Source organism: Vipera berus (assembly GCF_964194415.1).
Source record: "Vipera berus genome assembly, chromosome: 1".
In the NCBI taxonomy this organism is placed as follows: domain Eukaryota; kingdom Metazoa; phylum Chordata; class Lepidosauria; order Squamata; family Viperidae; genus Vipera; species Vipera berus.
Genome location: NC_138202.1, coordinates 165,430,184 through 165,456,755, shown reverse-complemented (window position 1 = coordinate 165,456,755; position 26,572 = coordinate 165,430,184). Strand labels below are relative to the sequence as shown.

General features: G+C 41.7%; 2 protein-coding genes across 3 annotated transcripts; both read right to left on the bottom strand.

The window, feature by feature from the left end:
• Positions 1-289: 289 nt before the first annotated feature.
• On the bottom strand, positions 290-15,796 carry NUP35 (nucleoporin 35). The gene is made up of 9 exons (XM_081314760.1): positions 15,717-15,796; positions 14,181-14,351; positions 13,192-13,310; positions 5,724-5,784; positions 5,049-5,190; positions 4,132-4,201; positions 3,912-4,040; positions 2,362-2,526; positions 290-2,248 (listed from the first exon to the last, which is right to left on the bottom strand). Exons 1-9 carry the CDS (start codon positions 15,745-15,747, stop codon positions 2,171-2,173), a joined length of 966 nt encoding a protein of 321 aa, XP_081170886.1. The 5' UTR covers positions 15,748-15,796; the 3' UTR covers positions 290-2,170.
• A 3,401-nt stretch (positions 15,797-19,197) lies between these two features.
• On the bottom strand, positions 19,198-24,200 carry DUSP19 (dual specificity phosphatase 19). 2 transcript variants are annotated; one of them, XM_081315418.1, is made up of 4 exons: positions 23,822-24,200; positions 22,957-23,003; positions 21,833-21,985; positions 19,207-19,697 (listed from the first exon to the last, which is right to left on the bottom strand). In XM_081315418.1, exons 1-4 carry the CDS (start codon positions 24,045-24,047, stop codon positions 19,506-19,508), a joined length of 618 nt encoding a protein of 205 aa, XP_081171544.1. In that variant the 5' UTR covers positions 24,048-24,200; the 3' UTR covers positions 19,207-19,505. The 2 variants fall into 2 exon arrangements, with proteins under 2 accessions (XP_081171545.1, XP_081171544.1); XM_081315419.1 differs by lacking the exon at positions 21,833-21,985 and having other exon boundaries at positions 19,198-19,697.
• Positions 24,201-26,572: the final 2,372 nt, after the last annotated feature.

The window sequence follows — 26,572 nt, the reverse complement described above, 5'->3', positions numbered from 1 at the left end:
ATATTGAAATCAATGTGATGCCTTTCAAACTGTACATAGAAAAAAAATCTTTACGAAGATAAAATACAACATCCATTTTCACAATCTTCTCAAGAACTAGAGGTGTTACCGCACGTTTTGCATGTAACATCAAAATAGCTTCTCGTTCCAGTGTCATTCACCACCAAATACATTAATCTTACCAACGAACACGATCTAATTCCAAAATGGTTCCCTTAGTTATCAATTACAAAAAGATATATCTAAAGTAGTAAATAAAACCAAAGAATAAGGTAGCATTATATTTTGGTTCACAGGTTTTATTTTGGCAGAAATGTCCATACATGAAGTGTGTTGGTGCGTGTCTGTCTGAAGAACAAATTCAATTTTTACAAGAGATTTACAACATTTTTTTTTAAAAAAAAATAGTTACATCATACAAAAAAAGAACATGATCCAATCAGCATGGAAGTAATTAGTAATGAAATTGGAACAGTATAAACAAGGAAGGAAACATTGTTTTCTGAAATTGTGTTTAGAACCTTTTTGCCTCCTTTTCCAGTAGCCACCTACTGTCTACTAAATGGAGTTCTGAAGCTCATGTTTACTAATGAATGCCATCTCAGCAGCATCAAAGAGGACTTAATGTGGTGCAGTGGATACAAGAGTGGTCTGGAAGCATGGAGATCCAAGTACAATTCCAGTCTCTCTTGGGGTGACCTTGGGATGACCTTGGGCCAGTTACTGTTTTTCAATCCCATCTATCTCCCAGTGTTATTGCTGCAAGAATATAAAGGATAAAAATTGCTAATCTTTCTAGACAAAAAAGTGGATATAAATGTAGTAAATCAGTGTTTCTACTTAAAAAAAAAGTGTCAGTATTAAAATCGGCTGCAAAGACGGCCATTTAACCGAAGGGATCTGGGCTATGATTTGTCATATTTAATTTATCTATTCTACACCAAGAGTTTGACTAATCCATTGAAAACAGTATATTGTTGAAAACTGCAGTAGAGGAAGTGGTTATAAGTTGTCAGGGACTTGCACACAGTGCACCAATATAAAGTTTTGAGAATTCTACAAATTGTATAATGGTGAGGTATAAAATAGACTTAACACTGTGTGTTTTATTTATGATACTAAATAATGGTACAAGTTCAACATTCAGAAGGAGGTATTTAATATTAATTTGTCTAGCTATTCTTATGTATTTGAAAGGCAAGATTATAAACAAGTAATTATTATACCAGCTACCAAATGTAATGGGGACATATTTAATGATACAGTAGCATTCAGATTATTTGGGGAAGTATCCTGTATCTTCTCACCCACAGAACAGCATCAGCAAAATATATTCTATTATCCCTCCAAAATCTATTTCAAAAGGATAAGATAAGTCCTAGTGTATATTTTAGAGACAGTGGAAATAAAACTGCTATAGGATGGGAAATGTAAAACTGAATATTGACCAGGGTTCCATAATATTTAGAAGGGGAATTGTCAGAACTAAATTTAGGCTTCCAAATAAGCCCTAGATAAAATCACTTCATGCATTTGTCATTGTGTAAAAGCATTGAAATTTAAAAATTTCTGTGCAATTAAATGTGTCCCAATGCACAAAAAGCCACATAAAAATACTGGCAGTGGAATTTGTATACATTGATAGTATATTTGGATAGTTTACAAAAACCACCATCAGCTCAAAAAAAACGATAGCACCACAATTTTTATTTAGATTTAAAAAAGCAATCTTCAAAATTAGAATCAATTCATCCAAAGTTCCTTTAAAGACTGGTTACGTTTAGAACAGCTTTCAAGTTTAAAATTGACAAAATCTATCCCAGTCATTTTATATAATAATGTCCATAAATTCATCTTGCAGCAATACCGTATTTCCTAAAGTAGAAAGAATGCCATGCAACTTGAAAATTATGGAAGGTATTAGCATTATTGGGGGGGGGGAGGAACCTTAAGTGGTATCATGCAATTACTACAGAAGTAAGTTTAACATTGATTGCAACCATTTTAACGTATGAGTCAAGTATAAACCCAGCTGTGGATTAAAGTGCAAGTAACTGTGCCAAAGTTTTAGAAGGCAAAACTGATACTATCACAAATGGTTATATAACTAACCAGAAGTGCTGGCAGTCTCTTATATGTTCTGACCAAGCTTACTCTATTTTTTTCTCAGCTACCAACCAAATATGTATTCCAGAGCCTTGGACACAACGCTTTCATCTTTCCTTGGTGTTTGTCTGTCAGAAATTACCTACAAGAGAGACAAATGTAAATAAGAAGTGTTTTATGCCCTTTTTAACCAATGCCAATACCTTTTATTCAAAAAAGTGACTAGTATGTCTTCACTAGGTTAATACAGAATACCTGGTAGTCACTACTGGATGCTTTGTATGCAGTAGCTAGAGGTCTCATGGTGGAGATCCTTTGTGTGCTTGAAAGCTGTGCTTGGGCAGCAAATGATTTCATTGGAGGTGTGAAGGCTGAAGTTGGGGATGATGCAGTGCCTCTATCTATATTTTCCATCACATTCTACAAGTAAGATCAAGAAACAGATTTAGAGGTGTCTCTAACCAACATTAAAGCTTTTAAAAAGGAGGACATCCGTCTCTGCTTCACTAAGTAAATTAAAGTAAAAGGGTGAAGAGACATCCTACATCAGACATGTCAAACACAAGGCCCGGGGGCCAGATCCGGCCCGTGAAGTGGTTTCATGTGGCCCACGAAGCCATCCTGGAAACAGTGAGGGAACGGCCCCCGCTGCCTTGGCCCTGGCCCAGAGACCCTCCTCCTGCCAGAGACCCCCAGATCTGTCCCACTCCTGCCCAGGCCCCCATAGGCACCCTTGATGCGAACGATGTAGAGCTGGCCACGCCCACCCAGTAAGCCATACACACTCTAGCCACGCCCACCCAGTAGGCCACGCCCACCCTGGCCATACCCACCCGGCCCCCTGAGGGCAACCGCAATGTTGATGCGGCCCTCAGTGAAATTGAGTTTGATACCCCTGTCCTACATGATTACTTTAATTTGAATTGCTGCATCAAGAGGGACCTAAACGTCTCCTTCCAACGCTATGATTTTATGAGAGCACTGGAAAAAAATCACAAACCACCATTTGGTTCGCCAAGTTGCCCACCTGTACCTTAAATGGTAAACTAGGTATTGTTGAAAAAAAATGATTTAAAATAGCAATAAACGTTTAACGTTCTGAGCTAAGTTGGATGAAAATAGTGAATTCCTTGGACTAGAAACACTCATTTTTTGTGTTAAGTTCACATTCTTTATTTGGTTCCACACTGATTTTCTAATGCATTAAATGCTACCCATACAACCTGCCATAGACTGAAATAACTACATTATTTGTATTTATTAATATTATTTCTTCTAGGTTTTTCCTCTGATTTAGAAAGTACAGATAGTCCTTGACTTACAAGTGCTCATTTAGTGACCGTTCAAAGATACAACAGCACTGAAAAGTGACTTATGACCATTTTTCACACTTAAGAGCATTGCAGAATCCCCTTGGTCATGTGATCAAAATTCAGATGCCAGGCAACTGACTCACATTTAGGACCGTTGCAGTGTCCCAGGGTCATGTGATTACCTTTTAAGACCTTTTGACAAGCAAAGTCAATGGGGAAAGCCAGATTCACTTAACAACCATGTTACTAATTTAACAATTGCAGTTGTTCACTCAACAACTGGGGCAAGGATGGTTGTAAAGTGGGGCAAAATTCACTTAACAAATATCTCACTTAGCAACAAAAAAATTGGGCTCAATTGTGGTCGTAAGTCAAGGACTACCTGTATAGTACTTTAATTACACGTTTACCAACAAAGATTGGTTATGACTCTGCATTCTCCACCCTGTTCTGGGCTATTTTCCATGCTCACAACACCATGTAGCAACTCACTTTATCAATACAAGGTTTAACTCCGATCATGATAGATTCTCCAAAAATTCTTCCATCTTTGCTCAAGGCTTTCCGAGCCTGTAACTTTGATTGATATCGAATATGCATCCAGTTTCCTGTATTAGACATCTACATTGACAATGTAAAAGAAAAAAATTTCAAAGCCAAACTGAGAATGGGTATTTTTTTAAAAAAAGCAAAAACTGTACACTAGCCTCACCACATGTTTTAGTATGTTTCCATACTGTGCAAACTGTAGCAGGATATATGAAGCAGATGCCTGTGGAAATCTGTAACATCAGTAAAAAAGACCTGTATCACCATTTGAAATCATAAAATATACAATATTCCATCTACCTCAACATTATACTACTGACAAGTGTCTCAGAAGTGCACACAAATACATTATGCCCAAGTCACTGACGCTCTCTGAATAGCTCATTATGTAGCATATCATTTGCAAAGTTAGCTTCACTTTGCAAATAATATACTATATAATGGGCTAGCCAGTAAGTCTAGGTGGAAAATACTATTTTGATTTACAATCAAGGGACTACTATTGGGGAACAGCATCACCTCATGGGAAATACTTTTATTGATGGGCAAACTAAATCTCACATACAACAAGAGAGCAGTTTAATGTTTCTGACTTCAAAATAACTGCCTATTCTTTTCCCTCAATAGAAACTAAGGGATTAAGCCTTTCCCTGCTTGTTTTTATCCTCTCAGTGTAAAAACTCCATCTGCTTTCTTTCTTGCTAATTAATGGCTGCTCCCTAATACAGCAGCCAACTTCTGGGTACAAACCTCAATATTTCAATGCACAAAGGAAGAATTAAATGTTGTAACGACAGCTACAAATAAATCTGCTCAGGAGTTTCCAATTATTCCCTTGTTTCATTATGTAAATTGCTTTACCAATTACCATGTTTATGAAAATCTATGCAAATCTTATTCAGCTTAAAAATAACTGCATATATATACATATTACCTCATGTAATCTCACTCTAATATTTTATAAAATTCATTTTATTCTCCCATAGAATCAACATCCCTTAATCCAAAAACTCTAGGCCCGATTAAACTATGGTAGCCAATTGTCCTGGTGTTTATCATATGGAACTGCCAATCACTGACCCAAACACTGTTACCCAGGTGTCATCAAGTTGATCTTCTGATGTCAAAGCATCTCCTTGAGTATAGAATGGATCTAGCTGAGCTGGTGACATGGTAGTTTTTCTAGGTTGTGCAAAACCTGCTGGACTAAACATACTTGCCCCTGTCAAAATATAATGAAATGTGCCTTATAAGATCTCCTAGTTAAACGACGAACTAGGTACTCCTAACTAAAATAAAGAATAGGCACAGCTTATTAAACTATTTTATTGGTTAATTTTTGAATTCATAATTACCAAATTCACACAGAGTTTGATACTGAAGGAAGAAAAATGGTGATAATAATAATGCAGTGTCTCAAGGCCAGTAAAATAGTTACTTTTGTCAATACTTAAGTTTTATAAAATTTATAATAATTTTTATCCTGATTGCCAGCATTTTACATAAATATAATGGAAAGCAAACAAAGTAACTTAAAAGAGGAAGACTTCTATCAGTGTCGGAGATAAAGTAGAGGGGGAATTTTAAAAATCTGGTAAAAGTCGGGTTGGTATAATTTCAATAGGAAATATGTATTAGTTCATAAATTGTGTAATAATCGATATACAAATTAAACAGAACACATACTGTTGAAGTTTCCCTTGCAGATAAATTCTTAATTAAATATCAAGAGAAGAAAATAAGTCGATATTGTACCTGTTCCAGGAGTTACTGGCAGAGACCCAACATTTGGACTCTGTATTACAGAAAAAGTGGCCTGCATGAAAGTACAAACGTTAGTTAGAAATTGTTTTAGAAGCCAGAAAATAAACTCTTTGAACAGAATGCTTTGTTTTAAAATCAGCCAGTACAATTCAACTCAAAAATACACCTGCATGTTGTTGGTTGCTTGATAAAAGCAAATAAAATCCCAAGATTGAACTATACAGCAAAATATGCTATTACAGGGATTGTTATTTTATAGGACCTCATAGGCAGTTTACGTTTTCTTTGGGGTAATTATGCTTGACCACAGTTGAAGCACCACACTTCTCTACTGAGCAATAACAGAAGACGAAACTGAGTAATTTGGACCAGTATTGACTTAAAATAGGTGATAATTCAAAAATCAGATGAAATCATCAGTATGGAATAAAATGTTTACTGCGATGTCAACTAGTATAAATAATTTTCCAGCAACATAGGGATTCCAATATAAATGTATGTAACCACTTCTCAGCTATCAGGCTTCTGTCTCTGAAAATACTAATTGCATAAACTCAGTGGGTTAGGATGCTGAGCTTGTCGATCAGATGGTCGGCAGTTTGGCAGGTCGAATCCCGAGTGCCGCGTAACAGAGTGAGTGCCTGTTACTCGTCCCAGCTTCTGCCAACCTAGCAGTTCTAAAACACATAAAAATGCAAGTAGAAAAATAGGGACCACTACGGTGGGAAGGTAACAGCGTTCTGTGCGCCTTTGGTGTCTAGTCATGCCGGCCACATGACCACGGAGACGTCCTCGGACAAGCGCTGGCTCTTCGGCTTTGAAACAGAGATGAGCACCGGCCCCTAGAGCCGGAAACGACTAGCACGCATGTGCGGGGGAACCTTTACCTTACTTTATTACACATAGACAAATGTATAATATCTTAACATCCTGTGGCAAACCCAAGATCAACAAAGCCTACAATAGCCAGCGAAGTATTATGTTCCTCCTTCATCCCTTTTCCCTTCCAAAGAGTTTTTGTTTGTGCAATATTAAATACTCTCGTGCACTTAATGTTGGTGCCTTCAAATCCAATCTGTGCTCTCTGGCTGCATATAGGAATGTTTTCTGAGGATGATATATCTGGGCTTGGCATATAGCAAGTTCTGCCACTAATTAGTTTTAGTTTAGTTTTATTAAATTTTTATACCGCCCTTCTCCCGAGGGACTCAGGGCGGTGAACAGGGCATATAATAAAAATACAAAACTACAAAAGTTAAAATAGAATTAAATTAATGCCCAAGATAAAACTATAAAATATACAAATATTTAAAACCCAAATTAACTCCCCATCAGGCCAGGCCAGCTTGTTCAAACAGGTGGGTCTTTAACCCGCGTCGGAAGGAGCGGAGATCCGGTGCCATCCGGAGCTCCACCGGCAGTTGATTCCACAAAGCCGGGGCGCCCACAGAGAAGGCCCTCCCCCTGGGGGCCACCAGCCGGCATTCTCTGACTGGAGGCACCCTGAGGAGGCCCTCTCTGTGGGAACGCACAGGGCGGAGGGGAGTTGACGCCGGCAGCAGGTGGTCCCCGAGGTATTCCGGACCCATGCCATGTAGGGACTTAAAAACCATCACTAAGACCTTGAACCTCACCCGGAAGACAACTGGTAACCAATGTAGCTCGCGGAGCAAAGGTGTAACATGGGAGTACCGGGAAACTCCCAAGACAACTCTCGCGGCCGCATTCTGTACCAGTTGGAGCCTCCGAGTGGTCTTCAAGGGAAGCCCCATGTAGAGAGCATTACAGTAGTCAAGGCGAGAGGTCACGAGCGCATGAGTGACCGTACACAGGGCATCCCGGTCCAGATAGGGCCGCAACTGGCGCACCAGGCGAACCTGGGCGAAAGCCCCCCTAGTCACAGCTGCTACATGATCTTCCAAACTAAGTCGTGAATCTAGGAGGACTCCCAAGTTGCGAGCCCTATCCACGGGGGGTAACAGCTCACCCCCCATAGAAAGAGATGTAACATTTTGAATGTCCCGGGATGCCGGAATGTACAGCCACTCAGTCTTGTCCGGGTTGAGTTGAAGTCTGTTCCTCCCCATCCAGACCCGAACCGCCTCCAGGCAACGGGACATCACAGCGAGGGCATCACTGGGGTGGTTTGGGGTAGAAATAAAAAGTTGGGTATCATCAGCATATTGATGATACCCAACTCCAAAACCACGAATGATCTCACCCAGCGGTTTCATGTAGATGTTGAACAGGAGAGGCGAGAGAACCGACCCCTGAGGAACTCCACAAACGAGAGACCTAGGGGTCGATCTCTGCCCCCCTGCCAACACCGACTGCGAACGTCCCAGGAGATAGGAGGAGAACCACCGAAGAACTGTGCCTCCCACTCCCAATCCCCTGAGACGCCGCAGCAGGATACCATGGTCGATGGTATCGAAAGCCGCTGAGAGGTCTAATAGGACTAGGACAGAGGAACATCCCCTATCCCGAGCCCTCCAGAGATCATTCACCAGAGCGACCAATGCCGTCTCCGTGCTGTACCCGGGCCTGAAACCCGATTGGTACGGATCCAGATAATCCGCTTCATCCAGGACCAGAGGAAGCTGATGCGCCACCACACTCTCAACAACCTTCGCAAGAAAGCGAAGGTTGGAGACTGGACGAAAGTTGTTCAACACAGCTGGGTCCAAGGCAGGCTTCTTGAGGAGGGGTCTCACCACCGCCTCCTTCAAGACGGTGGGGAAATTACCCTCACTCAAAGAAGCAGATATCACCGCCTGGAACCAGCCTCGTGTCCTCTCCCTAGCTGCATAAACCAGCCAGGAAGGGCACGGGTCCAATAAACATGTGGTGGAGCTCAGCCTCCCCATAATCCTGTCCACTTCATCAGGGGTCACAGAATCAAACTCCTCCCAGATAACATTGACAAGACCGCCCGTGTCCTGATCGTCAGACTCTGCCCAGCTGGAGTCCAAACCGGTCCGAATCCGAGCGATTTTATCCGACAGATGCTGACCAAACTCCTCGGCACGACCCTGTAAGGGATCCCCCCTCACCTCCTGATTAAGAAGTGAGCGAGTCACCCTAAACAGGGCGGCCGGGCGATTATCTGCGGACGCGATGAGGGTGGAGAAGTAATTACACCTCGCCACCCTCATCGCAGCGAGATAAGACCTAATATAGGTTCTTAACCGCAATCGGTCGGATTCGGATCGGCTGGACCTCCAGCAGCTCTCTAGGCCCCGTTTCCGACGCTTCATCTCCCGGAGCTCCGCGGAGAACCATGGAGCTCGTTGGGATCTGCACCGGGTCAGGGGCCGCAAGGGTACAACTCGGTCCAGTGCCTCAGTGGCTGCCCTTTCCCAGGCTTCCACTAAGGCATCCGCCGAGTTGTGAGCGACGGAAGCAGGTGGGGATCCCAGCGCTGCCTGGAACCCATCGGGGTCCATTAAGCGCCTGGGGCGGTACCATCTAATTGGTTCCGTATCCCCACGGCGGGGGGTGGTAAAACGGAAGACCAGCCGCAGGAGGTGATGATCCGTCCATGACAGGGGCATGATAAATGGAGAGCCCCCACCAAGATCATCCAACCATCGTCCAGATAAAAAAACTAGGTCCAGGGTGTGGCCTCCCTCATGAGTTGGTTCAGAAATTACCTGCGTCAGGTCCATGGCCGTCATGGAAGCCATGAACTCCCGAGCCAACTCAGATGACCCTCCCAGGGATGGTAGATTGAAGTCACCCAAAACTAAAAGTTTGGGGAACTCAATCACCAAACCGGAGAGGACATCGAGTAGCTCAGGCAGGGCTGCCGCTGTGTGACTAGGCGAAACGTACACCAGCAGCAAGCCCAACTGCGCCCCCGAACCAAACCTCAAAAAGAGAGACTCACACCCGACTATCTGAGGGACGGTGGTCTCCCGCGGACATAAGGTCTCCCTGATAACTACCGCCACTCCCCCGCCCCTACCTTGAGCCCGAGGCCGGTGTAACGCTCGGAAACCTGGTGGGCAAAGATCAACCAAAGGGACCCCACCCTCTGGGCCCAACCAGGTTTCGGTAATACAAGCCAGGTCCGCATGCTCACCCTCCACCAAATCCCGCACAAGGGGAGCCTTATTAACCACGGACCTGGCATTCAGGTACACCAGCCGGAGCTCAGGAGGATGCGCATCCTCGCTCCCGGCACCTCGGGGAAGAAACAGAGGGTCGGAGCGCCTCACCGCTTGTAAACAGCGGGGACGGCCCTCCCGGTAACGATACGGCCCTCTGTCCATACGCCTGCTGCCATACCCCAGTGTCGTGGGAATCGGTAATCCCACGACCCGCTCCTGAGCCCCAGATGTAACCACACCCCGCTCCCCCCGAACGCAGTCAGACCCAGGCCTGGCCTGCACCATGGTTGTATGGCCACCCCCCATAGTCAAACAACCATTACCCCCCACCCCTCTCCCTAACCCCCTAAAAAATTTAACTAAAAAAGTAACCAGGGGCCTCCTATTAAATTTGGATCGAGAGCCCCTGACCTTACCCGGCCATCTCTCAGGGTCCCAATAATTGGGCCCTTCATTGAGACTGGGAGTGGCAAAAAAGGCGGGACGCACCCAGGAGAGGGGGGCACCCCTGAGGGCGAGCAAGTCCGTGCTGGAGTATCTATACATAAGTCCAACAAGTCCAGATAAGGCAGTCCCATAATAGAAAAGTCCAGTAGGAGGTTCTAAAGGAAGGAAGTGAAACATTCGGGCCATCGACCAACCTACTGCCACCCGGTTGGATGCTCCCGGGGGCAGACCCCAACCCGTCCTCCCACGACAGGTCGAGAGTCTGAACCAGGGGGATGGTCCAGAATGTACACCCTGGGTGGGGCATAACCCATAGAGCTCCCACCTCTATGGGAGTGCCGATGTGAAAACAGGCCGCTCTCCCACTGCGGCTTGCACCCAGGTCCGTCCCAGTCCAAAGGGGAATAGGGAGGCAGATGGAGAGTTAGTAATTGGCAGTCCACCGGAGCTGCTACGGCCATCGCAGACCAGATGGAAAAGCACCGACCACCGCCATATCGCTGCCGATGGAACGGGCCAGCAAGCCCCGAAAATGCCGTCGTCGCCATCACCGTCGAAGGCCGGAACAAGGCAAACGAAGCAGCAGCACCGCCGCCGTCGCCGCGGTCGTCCTCTCCACTGCCCAAGGCAGCCCGAGGACGCCGTCACCAATTAAATGTCTTTTTCCAGGAGTCAGTGAATCACAAAAACATTCCACATTTCTTCTAGCATTAGCACACAGGTTTCAAACTCGCCACATCACATCGCAACTCTTTTTTGCCGGAAATGGGGTGGGCGTGGCTTCGGTATGATGAAACCGCCCCGCGGGTCGGCAGTTTGACACCCCTGCATTAGCAAAACACAGTGAGCCTCAAAACTAAGAAGTACATTTTTCACTACTGTGTTTAGAAAAATATGTGCATGTGATTAACAATGATCGATAACAAGGAGATAATTTGTATTTCATCGCATGCACACTCAGGTTGCCCTAATTTCAGGGGAACAATGATGTGCCATTTGTTATGTAATAATATAGCCAAATAAGGTCCACTGAGAAAGAGAACGGCTGATTTAATAATAATAATAATAATATAAAGTTGGAAGGGACCTTGGAGGTCATCTAGTCCAACCCCCTGCTCAGGCAGGAAACCCTATACCATTTCAGACAAATGGCTGTCCAGTCTCTTCTTAAAAACTTCCAGTGTTGGAGCATTCACCACTTCTGGAGGCAGGTTGTTCCACTGGTTAATTGTTCTAACTGTCAGGAAGTTTCTCCTTAGTTCTAGGTTGCTTCTCTCCTTGACTAGTTTCCATCCGTTGCTTCTTGTCCTGCTTTCAGGTGCTTTGGAGAATAGCTTGACTCCCTCTTCTTTGTGGCAGCCCCCGAGATATTGGAACACTGCTATCATGTCACCCCTCACCCTTCTCTTCATTAAACTACACATGCCCAATTCCAGCAACCGTTCCCTATATGTTTTAGCCTCCAGCCCCCTAATCATCTTGGTTGCTCTTCTCTGTACCCTTTCTAGAGTCTCGACATCTTTTTTACATCGTGGTGACCAAAACTGGATGCAGTATTCCAGGTGTGGCCTTACCAAAGCATTGTAAAGTGGTATTAGTACTTCACTTGATCTTGATTCTATCCCTCTGTTAATGCAGCCTAGCACTGTGTTGGCTTTTTTGGCAGCTGCAGCACACTGCTGGCTCATATTGAAGTGATTGTCTACTAAGACTCCGAGATCCCTCTCACAGTTACTACTATTGAGCAAGGTACCACCTATACTATACCTAGCTCACTGCTTACACCAGGCAATGAAAGTTATAAAGATTGCAACCCAGAACTCTGTAGAAAGAGAACTTCACCTCTTTTGCTACTTTCTTATTAAACATGACACAGTATCACAACTGTTTTCCATGCTCAGTTCACATTCCAGAAAGGTTAATCCCATTGTGAGGAGGTCTTTATAAAGGAGTTATAAAATAAAGCTACAAACTCTTCCTCCACCCCCTTTGCAGACCGCTTTTCCTATTTCCCCCTCTACTGTTCCTGCTCCCCTCACCACTTGTGCATGTAAACTGGACCAGGCCTGGACTAATGCACAAACCAGACATTGATTAAACATATTTTTTTAATCCCATTTATATCCCGCCCTTCTCCGAAGACTCAGGGCGGCTTACAATCTAAAGCACAAATCAATGTGCTTAGCAATAGCCTTCATTCTATGTATATGCCTGCTTATTAGGGCTTTCAGGGGGGGGGGGCAAGCGGCAGTTTTTACAAAGTCAGCTTATTGCCCCCAACAATCTGGGTCCTCATTTTACCTACCTCGGAAGGATGGAAGGCTGAGTCAACCTTGAGCCTGGTGGGACTCGAACCTGCACTAATTGCAGGCAGCTGGTGTTACTTAAGGAGGCATTAGCCCACTGCTCCACGAAGGCTCTATGCCACTCATCTGGTCTAGAGGTAAACATGGCTATATTTTCAATGCCAAGGTATTTACAAGGAGAAAAATGAAATAAAGTCCTCTCCTAAAAGTTCATCTAGGAAGCAGGTGGTGAAAAACCACACACACACAAAACCCACATTCTAATCAAGTATGCATACAATTATCTCAACATTCCATCCTTTCGCTAATGGAATACTTAGCAGCTTTGCCTTACAATAGAAAAAATACATTTTCCTTTGTTTAAACGCTTATTTCACATGTGACCATAAATGAGGTCTTTTAGATTTCTCACCCCTCAACCCCAAAATGCATAAAAATATGTCATTCTATTGTTCAGAGTCCCTCTTTCTTGCAAAGCAGGCACCCAATGATCATTTAATTTCTCCTCATTCACTGTAGTCCTTTCTTCAGTGGAAATTCCACAACATTGCCAATGCAGATGTCTCGCTTTGCAGCTTCAGGGGAATTACTTACAGGCCTTCGTGAAGTCAAAGGTGTTGATCCAAGACCTGGGCTAGCTACTTCATCATAGATGCTTCTAACTGGAGGAGCACCACCTTTATCTTTGTGTGTTGGCACTACTGGAGATCCACCTAAGTAAACACATAATATTAGAACTAGTTAGTATGGAGTTTTCTATAATCCTTACTATCTTTTTTGAAATTAAAGTGATTACTAATAAAGGAGAATATTTGTAGGTCAGGGTTGACATGAGGGATCCTTGGTGCTCTCTGAGCTTGTTTTCTTGAAGACATTTCATTACCCAAGCTGGGTAACATCATTCACCAAGCACTAGCTTGAGTAATGAAACATCTGCAAGAAAACAAGCAAGGTCAGAGCGCATCTAGGACCCTCATTAAAGTGATTATTATGAATAAAAAAATCCTCTACATGAATAAAGCTGCATAACTGTTTCTGAACCTTGTCAAAAATTAAAGGCTGGAACTCTGGAAACCATCAAAACGTTGTTAATCATGGTTACATAAATAGTCCTAGGGAGATATGGACAGTATCACTATTCTCCCAAACAAATCCATTCTCTTAAGGGGAAAAAATCTGAATTACAATTGTGTGAATTGCATTTGTGATTATAAATCCTAAGTATTTTGCTGTACCCACAGGGAAGAAGAACATTATGTATGCCACAGTTATGAATTTTAAAAATGCAGTGTTTGGGAAATTCAGTAACATATGAATGTCAGTCAAGTTGAACAGTTAAAAAACTTCTTTCAAGTGATCCACCCTAGAAAATACTTGAGATGCAGTACACAGTGCTCTTTTGCCATGCTAAAATTAACTTGCTTCCTATTTTTTTTAAAAAAAAAAAGTTAGCAAAGACCTGTTCTTGGCAAACACCCCTATTTCAAGTAACACCCGCATTTCAATATTGTTCTAGGATATTCTTGGTGAATTTTTGCCATTTGGGGCTACTAGAAAAGTATTTTAATTCCGAACCAGCTTACCAGCAAGCATTGGTGACCTCATTTCCATTACACCAAGTGAAGGACCACTTAAAGAGCGAGGCTGTGGCGTCACTGGAGTTGGCAAATCACCCATCAGAAACCCAGGCAGAAATTGAGCACCAGCACCTGGTTTTGGTGAAGAAGGGGATCCTAATGCCATTGGCTCAGCACCTGTATTACAAAAAATCAGTTTGCATAAGAATTACATTCAGCCTCTGTCAAAGACACTACAGTAGCTGGTTGCTCATTCCAAGACCTTAAAACAAAAAGAAACAAAACTAAAGCTTTTCTATTGAATCCAGCTGCCCTGTTAAGCACCACCTTCTTTGCAACCACCATGAAGGGAGTCCTTGACTTACAACAGTTCATTCAGTGACCGTTCAAAGTTACAACGGCACTGAAAAAAGTGACTCGTGAGCCATTTTCCACTTACGACCATTGCAGCATCCCCACGGTCACACGATCAAAACTCAGGCACTTGGCCACCGGTTCATCTTGATGAGCGTTGCAGAAGACCAGATTCACTTAACCACCCTGTTACCAACTTAACTGCAACGACTGACTAAACAACCGTGGTCAGAAAAGTCGTAAAAAAGGGGCCAAACCTCGCTTAACAAACGTCGGGCTTGTCAACTGTGGTTGTGAACTCCTGCATTGGTGGTTGCAAACACAAACATTTGAATCCATCCCAAGTTACCCTTATTCCTAGAACAAGGTTTCCCTACAAACAAACAAGGGACGATTATAGCAGACATAATAGCAAGTTTCCCTCACCCCCCCCCCAGTAACTTTATAGAGCAAAGATATATATAGGCTATTGCTAAGCACATTTGATTTGTGCTTAGATTGTAAGCCGCCCTGAGTCTTCGGAGAAGGGCGGGATATAAATATATATTAATTTTAATCCCGAAGACTCAGGGCGGCTTACAATCTACGCACAAATCAAATGTGCTTTGCAATACCGTGTATATATATATATATATATGACTGATGAAAACTAATAAGTTTGAAATGCATATCAGTCTCCCTTAATTCTTTGTTAGCAATTTAAAATTTACACAAATATGAGCTGTCACCGGTGTGACTACTGCCTGTCGATGGCCTTCAGGATAGGCTGACACAGGAAATAAAGATTTGTCCCATGTTTGGGGCCTAGCAAGGTAATCTAAAAAATAGTTAACAAGATTCATTTGTTTTTCCCTTCCTCCAACAAACACTAAACAAGCGACCTGCTTTCCCTCCTCTTTCCGGGATTTCGCCAGGCAGACCTAGGTACAAGTGACGTCACAATCGGGGACTACCCTCCCCTCCCCTTCCCCCCCCCCCCACTGAGAGCCTCAGGGCATTCTAGAATCCCCCCCCCACCGGGTCCCAAATGGAGGAGCCCTGACCGGGAGACAGAAAGAGTGAAACGACCAGCCACGAATAGGTCTCCCTTTCCCGCCTTCCTCGGAAGTCTGGCGGATGCAACAGGGTTAACGTAATTTAATGCATTAATTTTAATTAGCCTTAGCCGTAACCTGGGAAAAGGCTCACCCAAAGAAGGGGAAGGCAGCGGCAGCTCCATAGCGAAGGCAGCCACTGCCAAGACCGGCCGCGTGCAGACCGGAGCCGCCTCCCTCCCGCCTCAGCCCGTCACTTTCAAATAAGGCGGAAGTGCCGCTCTTGCCCGCGGTGGGAGAGGCGGAACGCCATTTCCTCCCAAGAAATGGGAACCATAAAGTTTTGAGACTGGCTGCCTCTCTCTACTCAGGTTTACGACTCTATGGTCGTTTCCCTTCTGGGAATTGCGCGGAGAAAGGAGACCTGCAGACCGGAAGGCCGTTTTCGGCTGAGTTTTTGTAGCCTGGCTAAAATTTCCGGCCGTGGCTCTGGCTTAGTGAGTGAGTGAGTGGCCGTTGTTCGTGGGTGGTTTAGAAGTTGAAAGCTTTTTGAAAGCAGCGATTTTTATTTTTGTGGTTTTTTTATTGACAGCGGCTCTACTGTAGAAGATGAAAGGAGGGATAAGAGCTTCTTCTTTTTTTTCAAACTCCGCGTGCAGAAAAATAAGGAATTCAAGTTATTTAAAACATACATTGCAACGTCAATACCTTCTGCCCTGGGATAACAGGAAATATTGTTTCATTTCGTGAGATCAGACAATTGCAGGCATTTTAAAAAGGTGGAGGAAAGCAATAGGATTTCCTCTAGTTTCCCTAAACCAGGGGTAGGCAACCTCGGCTCTTTTATGACTCATGGACTTCAACTCCCAGAATTCCTGAGTCAGCATAGCTGACTCAGGAATTCTGGGAGTTGAAGTCCATGAGTCATAAAAGAGCCCAGGTTGCCTACCCCTGCCCTAAACTGTTGGCATTAAAAGTAACCAGGGCTCGTTTTCAAAATTTTTGAAGGGTTGGAGAATGCAAGTGCAAGTGAAACCCTCATCTATTTGGTCCTAGAGAAGAAACAGAATTAGTATGAAGAGGACAGCTGCACAGTATCAGACCGGCTTTTGCACTTGAAAGACTATAAGATGGTTTAAGCTCAGGAAATGGAAGTGCAGGGGGGAATAGCTGCAGAGAAAACACTAATCATCCACAAGCTCCGCAGAGCTACAATGTTTTAAAAAAATACTATTTTAACTGCAGTTTCAAATATCCTGTATATGAGAGCTAAAAAGGTTCAGTTCTGAAACCTCAGGAATTATAGAGGTCTTTGCATAGAAGTGCCATCAATGGTGCAATACCATATTGGGGAAGGATCTGATGGTTAAAAACGAATAATTTTGCAGTAATTACAGTGCTCTACAGAAACAATACTGGTGTCACAAGTCATGACAGCTCATTAATGATGCATATTATATAATTGTCAGTTGTGTTGTGACAATGATATATCTATATCGGGTGTGAAAACTGCTGGTCCGCAAGCTGGATACATCATAGCAAAACCACGTCCACCCCACTGCTGGCAATGGCAAAAAAGTTGTGAAACATCGCGACACGTCACGTTGACATCCCTGATCTATATGATTTGTGACATTACCACGAGTTCATGATCTTTCAGGCACCCATGTAAATTAATCCTATATTCTAAGAATAGATGGGAGTTGGAGTCTGCATGAATTCTGATAGATCCATTTTATATAACATCATTTAGTACTAGGATCAGGGCTTTTTTTGTCATAGAACGCTCAGAACGCAGTTCCGGCATCTTTTGGATGGAACCTTGTAGGGTAGGCAAGGCGGGTTGTATGAAGTGTGAGTTCCGGCACCTTTTTTTTTTTTTACAAAAAAAGCACTGACTAGGATTCATATATTGTAGATGTAGGAAGGGTCAGGCAAGTGAAAATCTTAACTTTTCAGCATAATCAAAGCATTATCCCCAAATTTAACATTATGGGGTTGGTTGAAGCCTTTATTATGACTAGTGCATTTTAATTACGGCTCAATAAAGGTGTTGAGATTTGTCTCATGTTCAGCCACAACTAAAGCAGTTTAGCATTACTGATAAGGTGTTACCAAAATGCAGATGTAAAATATCTAGAGTGAACATTTTCACTGAGAATATGTTTACTAAAATTTAAATTCCAAACAAATGTTGAAAGTTTAGAAGAATTAATTTTTAATTTTACTTTTCTGTTTAAAGCTCATCCTTTGCTAAACATCCTTCAGTGTCTAATATAAACTTTTTGTCTCATATTTTTTCAACTCATTTTGTTTTTTGACCTCTGGACATTAGGCATATTTATTGTTATTGTATAAGCTGACGTGAATGCCAAAGAGGAAAGGACAAATGGTTCCCTGAAATATTTAAAATATGGAATATTGGGTACCATTTATAAATGAAGGAAAATGGATTTCAGGGAAGGAAAAAATGGTCTTAAATACCCAACAAATCTTAGTAAGTATCCTAGAAGTGAGCATTTGTGATGCACGTTGTTAGATTTAAAACTCCTTCCCTGTTCTGTGTATGGGTGTTTCTGAAGGAAAGAAAAATGATGCTGTTCTTCCTCTTTTGCGGCATTATCCCTGCAATATGCAAAGACCAACAATTTCTTAGGTCTGGAATGCCAGATGTGAGCACCTAGTACAATATATCATCAAGCAAAAGAACTTGCATTTGTACTACTAGCAGTTATCTTGAAATGCCTTGTTATCAATGCACTGGGCACAATACAAATGGAGTAAAATTTGGGGTTGAAGTGGATTTAACTTTACCCTGCCTAAGCATTGAAAGCTAGCTATCATGGACAGTCTTAATCCAGCAAAATTAAAGACATGATCCATGTCCTAAGGGACTTGTCTCTGAATCTGCCTAATTTGTGTTTTGTTTTTTTACTTTGACCTCTGATCTATCTGAATTTTGACTTGCATATATCTCTTTGGTCCACTTTGGAACCTGACTCCTACCAGCTTTACAAGGACCCACTTGGACTAATAGCCAGTTTTCCACTGGATTCTGGGCTGATCCCAATGAAGCCTAACATACGTATCAATGATTAATGAACCAAACGGTGAGTTGATATGATTATGTGATCTTAAACTTTTTTAATTGGTAAAACATAGTTGCAAGTAATAGACAATTGCTAAATCAAAGCCGCTTAAGTCCACATTGATCGTTATAAAAAGGTAAAGGTAAAGGTTCCCCCGCACATGCGTGCTAGTCGTTTCCGACTCTAGGGGCCGGTGCTCATCTCCGTTTCATAGCCGAAGAGCCAGCGCTTGTCCGAGGACGTCTCCGTGGTCATGTGGCCGGCATGACTAGACGCCAAAGGCGCACGGAACGCTGTTACCTTCCCACCGGAGTGGTCCCTATTTTTCTACTTGCATTTTTACGTGCTTTCGAACTGCTAGGTGGGCAGAAGCTGGGACGAGTAACAGGCGCTCACTCTGCTACGCGGCACTCGGGATTCGACCCGCCAAACTGCCGACCTTCCGATCGACAAGTTCAGCGTCCTAACCCACTGAGGCACCGCGTTATATTAAGATTAAATTAATATTAAGATTAAATTTTTTAAAAAATGCAAAATGCATCTGAGATTAATTCAACGTTACATGTAAGAATAAAGATGAGTTTTCAATGGTAGATATAGAGCTGTAATGAGGTGCAACTTTTATTAACACTGTGATAAAAGTCCGTTTCTCTTACTACAATACAACCATAAAATTCATTCTTCTTCATTCCCCTAGACCAGGGGTCGGCAACCTCGGCTCTTTTATGACTCATGGACTTCAACTCCCAGAATTCCTGAGTCAGCTGACTCAGGAATTCTGGGAGTTGAAGTCCATGAGTCATAAAAGAGCCAAGGTTGCCTACCCCTTGCCCTAGACACTTAAATTTCCATTTTTAACAATTGAATTGACGGTATTTCTGGAGCTGTTCCACAAAGCCAGAATTTGGACAAATAGCAGGTCTTGCATTTTTCACCACAGAAAAAGCCATGGCAAAATTGAGTCCTTCTGAGTACATTAGGAACCCTATGATAATTGCTGCTGCCCGGGAAACTCCTGCATTACAGTGAACAAGCACAACTCCGCCCTTTGAAAAAGAAAGGAAAGACACATTTAAGCTTTCAATTTCCATAAAAATGGAGCAATCAATATTTTCTTTTACTACAAAGGCATTTTAAGCAAACTTTCTACAAAGTCATCAGAAGTACAATTTTAGTATATGCCTACTCTTTTTTCATACCGTACCGTACATTTCGACTAGAATCCCTGTGGACTGCATAGATTTTGCTAGACTCAATCTTTTCCCTCCTCAGTATTTAGTCAATGCTCTCCCTTTCTGAAGTACTCATAGACGGCTAAAAGGTAATGAAGAATCAATGCTTCTCTTTCTAAATAGATAATCAGGATTTTCTACCGTTTATTTTTCTCACCCTCAGCAGCAAGCATTTCATGGTTTTCAGCACATCAACAGAAATGTAAGATTTAGCTGGAGATTGATGGCATGGTTGTGTTATGACAGACAAACCATCTGTTTATGCCAGCAAGCATGTTTTAAGAGTCTACTGCAGTGCTTTTTTTGTAACAGAAAAAGGTGCCGGAACTCACACGTCATACAACCCTCCTTGCCTACCATACAAGGTTCCATCCAAAAAAAGGTGCCGGAACTCCGTTCTGAGCGTTCTATGAGAAAAAAAGCCCTGGTCTACTGTATATATTTCTGATGATGGTCTGATCTGCCATGGTGGGCCTAACCAGTTACCAAAGATCCATTTTATTAGGATGGCATGTTTCAACAAAATCAACCAGAAAATTTAAATGTACGCTTGCTGAATGTAAAAAAAAAATAACTATGTAATTTGAAATCAGAATGGGTAATTCCGTTTTTTTCTGGCATAGATTAGAAGTAAATAGGGATTTGAGAACATAAGCATGGGGGTGAAATAGGATTAGAATTCATTTAAGATAGATAATTAGGTTAAAGATCTAAGAATTACAGTTATCATTAAAATTACATAATGCAGTTTTTGTGACCCTACCCCTCAAATTGATAGTAGCTATGTGCAGCAACAATACTGTACAAAAAGATAATTTGGTAGTTGTAAACTTCCATAATTGAGAATTTTGATCTCTACAGCCTATTTCATGCATGGAAATATAGGAAATGTATTCTATTGCAGGTTTGTTTGATTTAATGAAGCAATTTGTAATCTCATACTTTATTCTATTGTCCCGCTTTGACTGGCAGGGCATCTTCAATAAAATATTGCATGCTTTGTCTGTGCAATAAAGAAATGCTGTATTATGAAGCACCAGAAATATCAGGAAAGATTGTAAAAGCAATCTTGTGTATACAAAGCTAACTGAAAAATTAAAACTTCTGAGGCAGAACAGTAACAGCAGGATCTTAGAATGGCCAATCTAATTTAGAAATGAAGTGGAAACGGTAACTGGAAACCTTCAGGAGAGCATGAAATGAAGACACGTTTCAGGTAACTTGTTAATAATACACCACATTCTTTTTTCTAAAATAAGACAAAAGGTAATGGAGCAAAGTTATCTTCCTTTCTTTCAAACTGGGTAAATAATGAACACGACAAAACTCAGAAGCACTTGGAACCAGGTTTGAAAAAGTGAAGATACTAGCAGATTGTAGCATCAAATGAAGTTATATGAAAAAAAGGATATCAGACTATTTATACAAGGAAAGAGGTACAGACGCACTGTATCTTTATAAAATGTTTTTTCCTAATTTATTTTGACAGGTTATACGTGCAAGATAAAATCCTAGTCACGTGTATGAAATCTAAATGTTTCCTACTCAGTTCAGTGCCACAGTTCGGTACAGAGTTAAAAGCACTTCAAGGGGCCTAATCTGATGTAGATTTCCAGTACATAATCACACTCCACATCTTTTGGATCTATAAGACTTAACATGCATTATTAAGCTTTACACTGAAATGATTATCTTGACTGGAGACAATTGTTTAAAAAGATCATCTCCCTGCCAGGGAGATATAGACTGTATATATGTGTGTGTTTCATTCAAATAAGGATGGGAATAAATTGGTAGTTTCAGCCTCAAGATGCCTTAACTGATTTTAGTATGAATCTGTCTTCTCCTAACGAACAATGCAAAAAATGGATGAATTTAATTACCGGTAACACACACACAAACACACACAGCCATTCACCACTCCTTGCACAACAACTACAACTCTTTACCTTTAACTTGATTTGTTCAATAAATTCAAAACATTCAGGGAAACAAGAGGTGATGTCAGTCTCAGGCAGGTCAAGAATAGGGATCGTTTTATAGGTAAAGTCATTGGGGAAGGCATTTTTGACCCCATAAGCTACATTTAGAACGTGGGTAACCTAAAACAGAAAAAAAACAACATGCAATGAGATAGTGTTTTTTCAAAGGAATTCCATTCATCAGTCACAAGATCGGAGTGGCATCTTCATTCAGATCTCTTAAATCCTTACTCTTTCTCTTAGATCAGGGATCCTCAAACTTGGCCACTTTAAAGACTTGTGGACTTTAACTCCCATGCTGGCTGGGGAATTCTGGGAGCTGAAGTCCACAAGTCTTAAAAGTGGCCAAGTTTGAAGACCCCTGTCTTAGACTGACAAATACATTTTTCTACTTCATTTCATTCATTAGTTCATGATGATTTCTCCTCTTACATTCCAAGTCACAATCTTTGCATATTATTATGATTACCAATGGAAGTCATCAATATTCACTCATCATGGCTTTGTTGAACTGAGGCTTTCACATTACATATTTCAGTAACGTAAATAAGATATAGATTTGGTTATCATTCTTAGCCCACACATAGGCAAGATTCCTTGTCAACAGTAAGAAAACAATACTGGTTAGTTTGACATGGCCTAAGTTCCGCAAGTACAGCCAATGGCCAGTTTTATCCTAAGCATGCTCATGCTACCCTGAATAAGCTGGGATCAGACTATCTTGCAAGCCAACATATTATCTGCAGCCCACCAGTTACATTATTGTCACATTCAGAATCCACTTGCTTTTATAATCTTCATATTCTGAATGGCAAACACACAATAATTTTCTGTATGAAATCAATCGCAAGGTTGTGATTAAGTATATTTCAATACCAAACCAGTAAGCCAGAATTTCTGAAACTCTGTCCATAAAACTCTTAAGGTTCTGCAAGAACTTGGGGCTTTGTGAGAGGCTAAGGGCAAAAAAAACCCCAAAGGTTTACTCAAATATACCCAATTTTCTATTACCAGAGCTCCCCAACCATATTAATGTTAATCATAAGTTGCAGCAGCTTTTTTTTAAACAAAAAACAAAAAAACCATGTTACCTTATATTTTTTCATTGTCTCCAAGTCATGAGCAACATCCTGGGAACCTGTGAAAGAAATGTTATCCCATAAGTTTTGGGAAATAATTACATGCATACAAAACAACCGAATGCCGTATATCATTCTGATGAAATAAATTATTCTTACACACATGCATGTATAGGTACTACATATATGTACATTCTACATGCATACAAGACATGGGTGCAACCAAGAGGGGGGAAAAAACCCTTTTATACAATGGATGCAGAATGAATTAGCTATGCCAGTTGTCTATGAAGATTCTCAGTCATCCAGGTCATAGTCCCAAAAGTGCCCCCCCTCCCCCAAAACAACTTGACTTTCTTGTTTTTCTTTGAAGACATTTCGCTTCTCATCCAAAAAGCTTCTTCAGCTAAAGAAGCTTCGTGGATGAGATGAGAAGCAAAACGTCTTCAAAGAAAAACAAAGTCCAGTTGCCTCATGGGGAAAAAAAAACACCTTTGGGACAGCTATGCCAGTTATTACCAATTGAAGATCTACAGATTTTATTACTGGAGCTAATCTTACGTCTTGAAAGCAATGCAATAATAGAATTACTGTATTTTACACTATTACTATTATGATCTGAAAGCAATTGCTACCCATCTCATAACCAACTCTGGGGGGGCTCCCAGTTAAGAACAAGAACCTTAACAGAACTATAAAACTAAGCACATTGAAAACAACAAAAATCTGATGCCAAGTCATATCATCTCTTATCCCAGCATGTGCACAAACACACGTACATCTACCGTGCACAGCCATCATTACACACCCATAGTTTTCCAGTGCACACAGGTATGCTTAATTATTAATGCTGCTTTGGCTAAAAAAAACGACGTACCCAGCAATAGCCACGACTTAATCACCCCAATCTGAAGGTCCAGGCTGAGGTCCTGCACATAGCCACAGGCATCCCCCTCTTTACACTCAGCCACTTCCACCACTTGCACCTGGGCATCCCTCCAGGTCTCGAGAAGTCTCTTCCCAGATAAAGTTGTGACTCTGGTACATTGCTTTTTCAAATTAGTCCTGGAGAAGGATTTGATTTCTTGGGTGAGTGAGTGCATTACATGAGAAAAGAAGCCTTCTAGCGGGCAGCAGGAAAGCCAAGGAGAAGCGGCTTATTTGGACTTGGTTTCTTCTTCTTTTGGGGGGAGTAGATCGGCTCCTAGCCTTTCAGCTTTGCCTAAAAGGCACACGCATCCCCGCTCACTGACTCTTCAAGCGGAATTGGGAAGCAGCCCAGAAGCCTTGCCTGCTATGCTTCCTTTTTTCTCATCAGACAACAGTGTAACCGAGTTTTGGATTGGCTATAGAGAAGCTTTTCTGGATTGGTTGAGAGCCCCGGGGTTGCTGAAACAGCTTACAGATGCCGGCGTTGTTGTGCTCTACTCTCTCTTTCGTATTGTTTTGTACGTTAATACCTGTTTTGTCTTAAAGTGCCATAAGGCCCAAAAAACAAATGATAAGAAAACAAAGAAATGCAAGAGAAGAAGAAAAAATAATAATAAAGAAAATATAGTTAAACCTGATTTATGCAAACACCATACATCTCACCATACTTTTTGATCCTTTTTATCCAATCACATTGATACATCCAGGATTGGTTGTTGTTTTTTTAATTTGGTATCAGCCAGTGCTGATAGCAAGTGGTCCTCTTGCCCAGCCAACTGGACTATCTTCCTTGATGTTACCAAATGAGGAATCTGTGCCCAAACTGAGGCACGTCTTCCTGTTTTTTGTTTTTTTTTAATTCCATTTATATCCCGCCCTTCTCCGAAGACTCAGGGCGGCTTACAAGCTTAGCAGTAGCCTTCATTCTATGTATATGCCTGCTTATTAGGGCTTTCACACACCCCCAAGCGGCATTATTACAAAGTCAGCTTAATTGCCCCCAACAATCTGGGTCCTCATTTTACCTACCTCGGAAGGATGGAAGGCTGAGTCAACCTTGAGCCTGGTGGGATGCGAACCTGCACTAATTGCAGGCAGCTGGTGTTACTTAAGGAGGCATTAGCCCACTGTTTGAATATACATACTTCTAATATCCCCGTTCTCACTGCATTCGCTTATGTTTAGACTTGTCTTGACCCAGCATTCAGTTGTATATAACACATTCTCATATGCATCTATTTTTGTCCCAAAGGTGCTTTTTTATATGGCAACTGGACTTTCTTATTTTATTTTTTTAACACATTTCGCTTCTCATCCAAGAAGCTTCTTCAAGCTCTGACTGGATGTTGGGGAATGGAAGGATTTATGGTGGGGGTTAAATGCTTCCATTCCCCACCATCCAGTCAGAGCTTGAAGAAGCTTCTTGGATAAGAAGCAAAACATCTTCAAACAAAAACAAAGTCTAGTTGCCTTTAGGATAACTATGACCTGGATGACTGAGAATCTCCATAGACACATCTATTTTTGCTTCTTACAGTGCTGACAGTTCATATCACCACTATCACGACTTTCATCTATTCTTTCAATTATCTTCTGAAGGGCAAAAATTCAATCCATACACCAAGCGCTTGCTATAAAGCCACAACACACTTCCCAAATTTTGCTCAGTGTTACTTCCCCCCCCCCCCCCGCCTTAATCAGTATTCTGCTGAGCACCCTTCTAGGCATACTTAAACTATTCTCTGCATAGTTTTTGCTTACATGCTGCTGCCTTCGCTCTTCAGGCATCTGGCACAGATGTACTCTTCACACACATGCACTCTCACATTAAAAGCAAACTAACATCCATACTTCAACTTTTCATCAGTTATGCCATCAGTATCTGCAGCTTTTTCATTTTGCCCCAACATTTATGTTCTCATCTTTTTTTTTCTTGGACACAGACATTGATCAGCATTTCTTTCAATTCCATTCTTCAAATTATCACTGTCATTCCTACTGAAATCTCTGAAATGTGCCTTCCAATATTCCATCATTTCAGTTTCAGTGCAAATCATTTCCTCACTTTTATTTCTTTGTGTCAAGTAAAGCGCACACACAAACTATAAAACAATACACATTTAAGGGAGACAAAAAACACTTAAATAACCATGACAACATACATAATGTCTGCAAAATAAAATATTCTTGGTGTAGGACAGGTAATTAGTTAGGTCTACAGGATACAAGACCAGATAAGTAAAAAAAAATGGCAATAGTTTTAAGTCCTGAAAACTGAAGATAATCAAATACGTCTGGAATTTGATTGTATAAGAATCACTTAGAAATTTATTTTTTATGTCTGTCATTGGACTCCAGTGCCTCGGTTCTCTCCAGATCACTCTCATAATAACAATATGAACACAAGATACTCAGCTCAGAGCAAATACATTCTTTTAGACATTTGTAATCTACCCAGTGCAGTAGATCCATGCTGCCAATAGATGTATGTTTTGCTTTTAAAAGGAGACTTGATTTGGCAGATTGGAGTTTGGAATAACGATTGGACAAATCTTTGGATTCTGGAAGCATGTAAGTCTAAGTAATAAATAAAAAATAAATAATATGAACAAAACTTGTTAATTTGGAAATGAAATGTTCTGGAAAACTCAAGAACATTCTGTTTCTTCTCCAAGCCCTGCCAAAAACCTTAGACTGA

Bases quoted from the DNA above. Each gene is read 5' to 3' on its own strand.
- NUP35 (XM_081314760.1), bottom strand. From the start codon at position 15,747: ATGGAGCTGCCGCTGCCTTCCCCTTCTTTGG. The intron at 5,785-13,191 runs GTAAGTAATTCC...ACTTTCATGCAG, and splicing joins CTTTGACTTCACGAAGGCCT to GCCACTTTTTCTGTAATACA. The intron at 2,527-3,911 runs GTGAGTTGCTAC...TCTTACTTGTAG, and splicing joins TTAAACCTTGTATTGATAAA to AATGTGATGGAAAATATAGA.
- DUSP19 (XM_081315418.1), bottom strand. From the start codon at position 24,047: ATGCACTCACTCACCCAAGAAATCAAATCCTTCTCCAGGACTAATTTG. The intron at 21,986-22,956 runs GTAACATGGTTT...TTTCTGTTTTAG, and splicing joins AGACAATGAAAAAATATAAG to GTTACCCACGTTCTAAATGT. The intron at 19,698-21,832 runs GTAAAGAGTTGT...TCTTTTTCAAAG, and splicing joins TTGAACAAATCAAGTTAAAG to GGCGGAGTTGTGCTTGTTCA.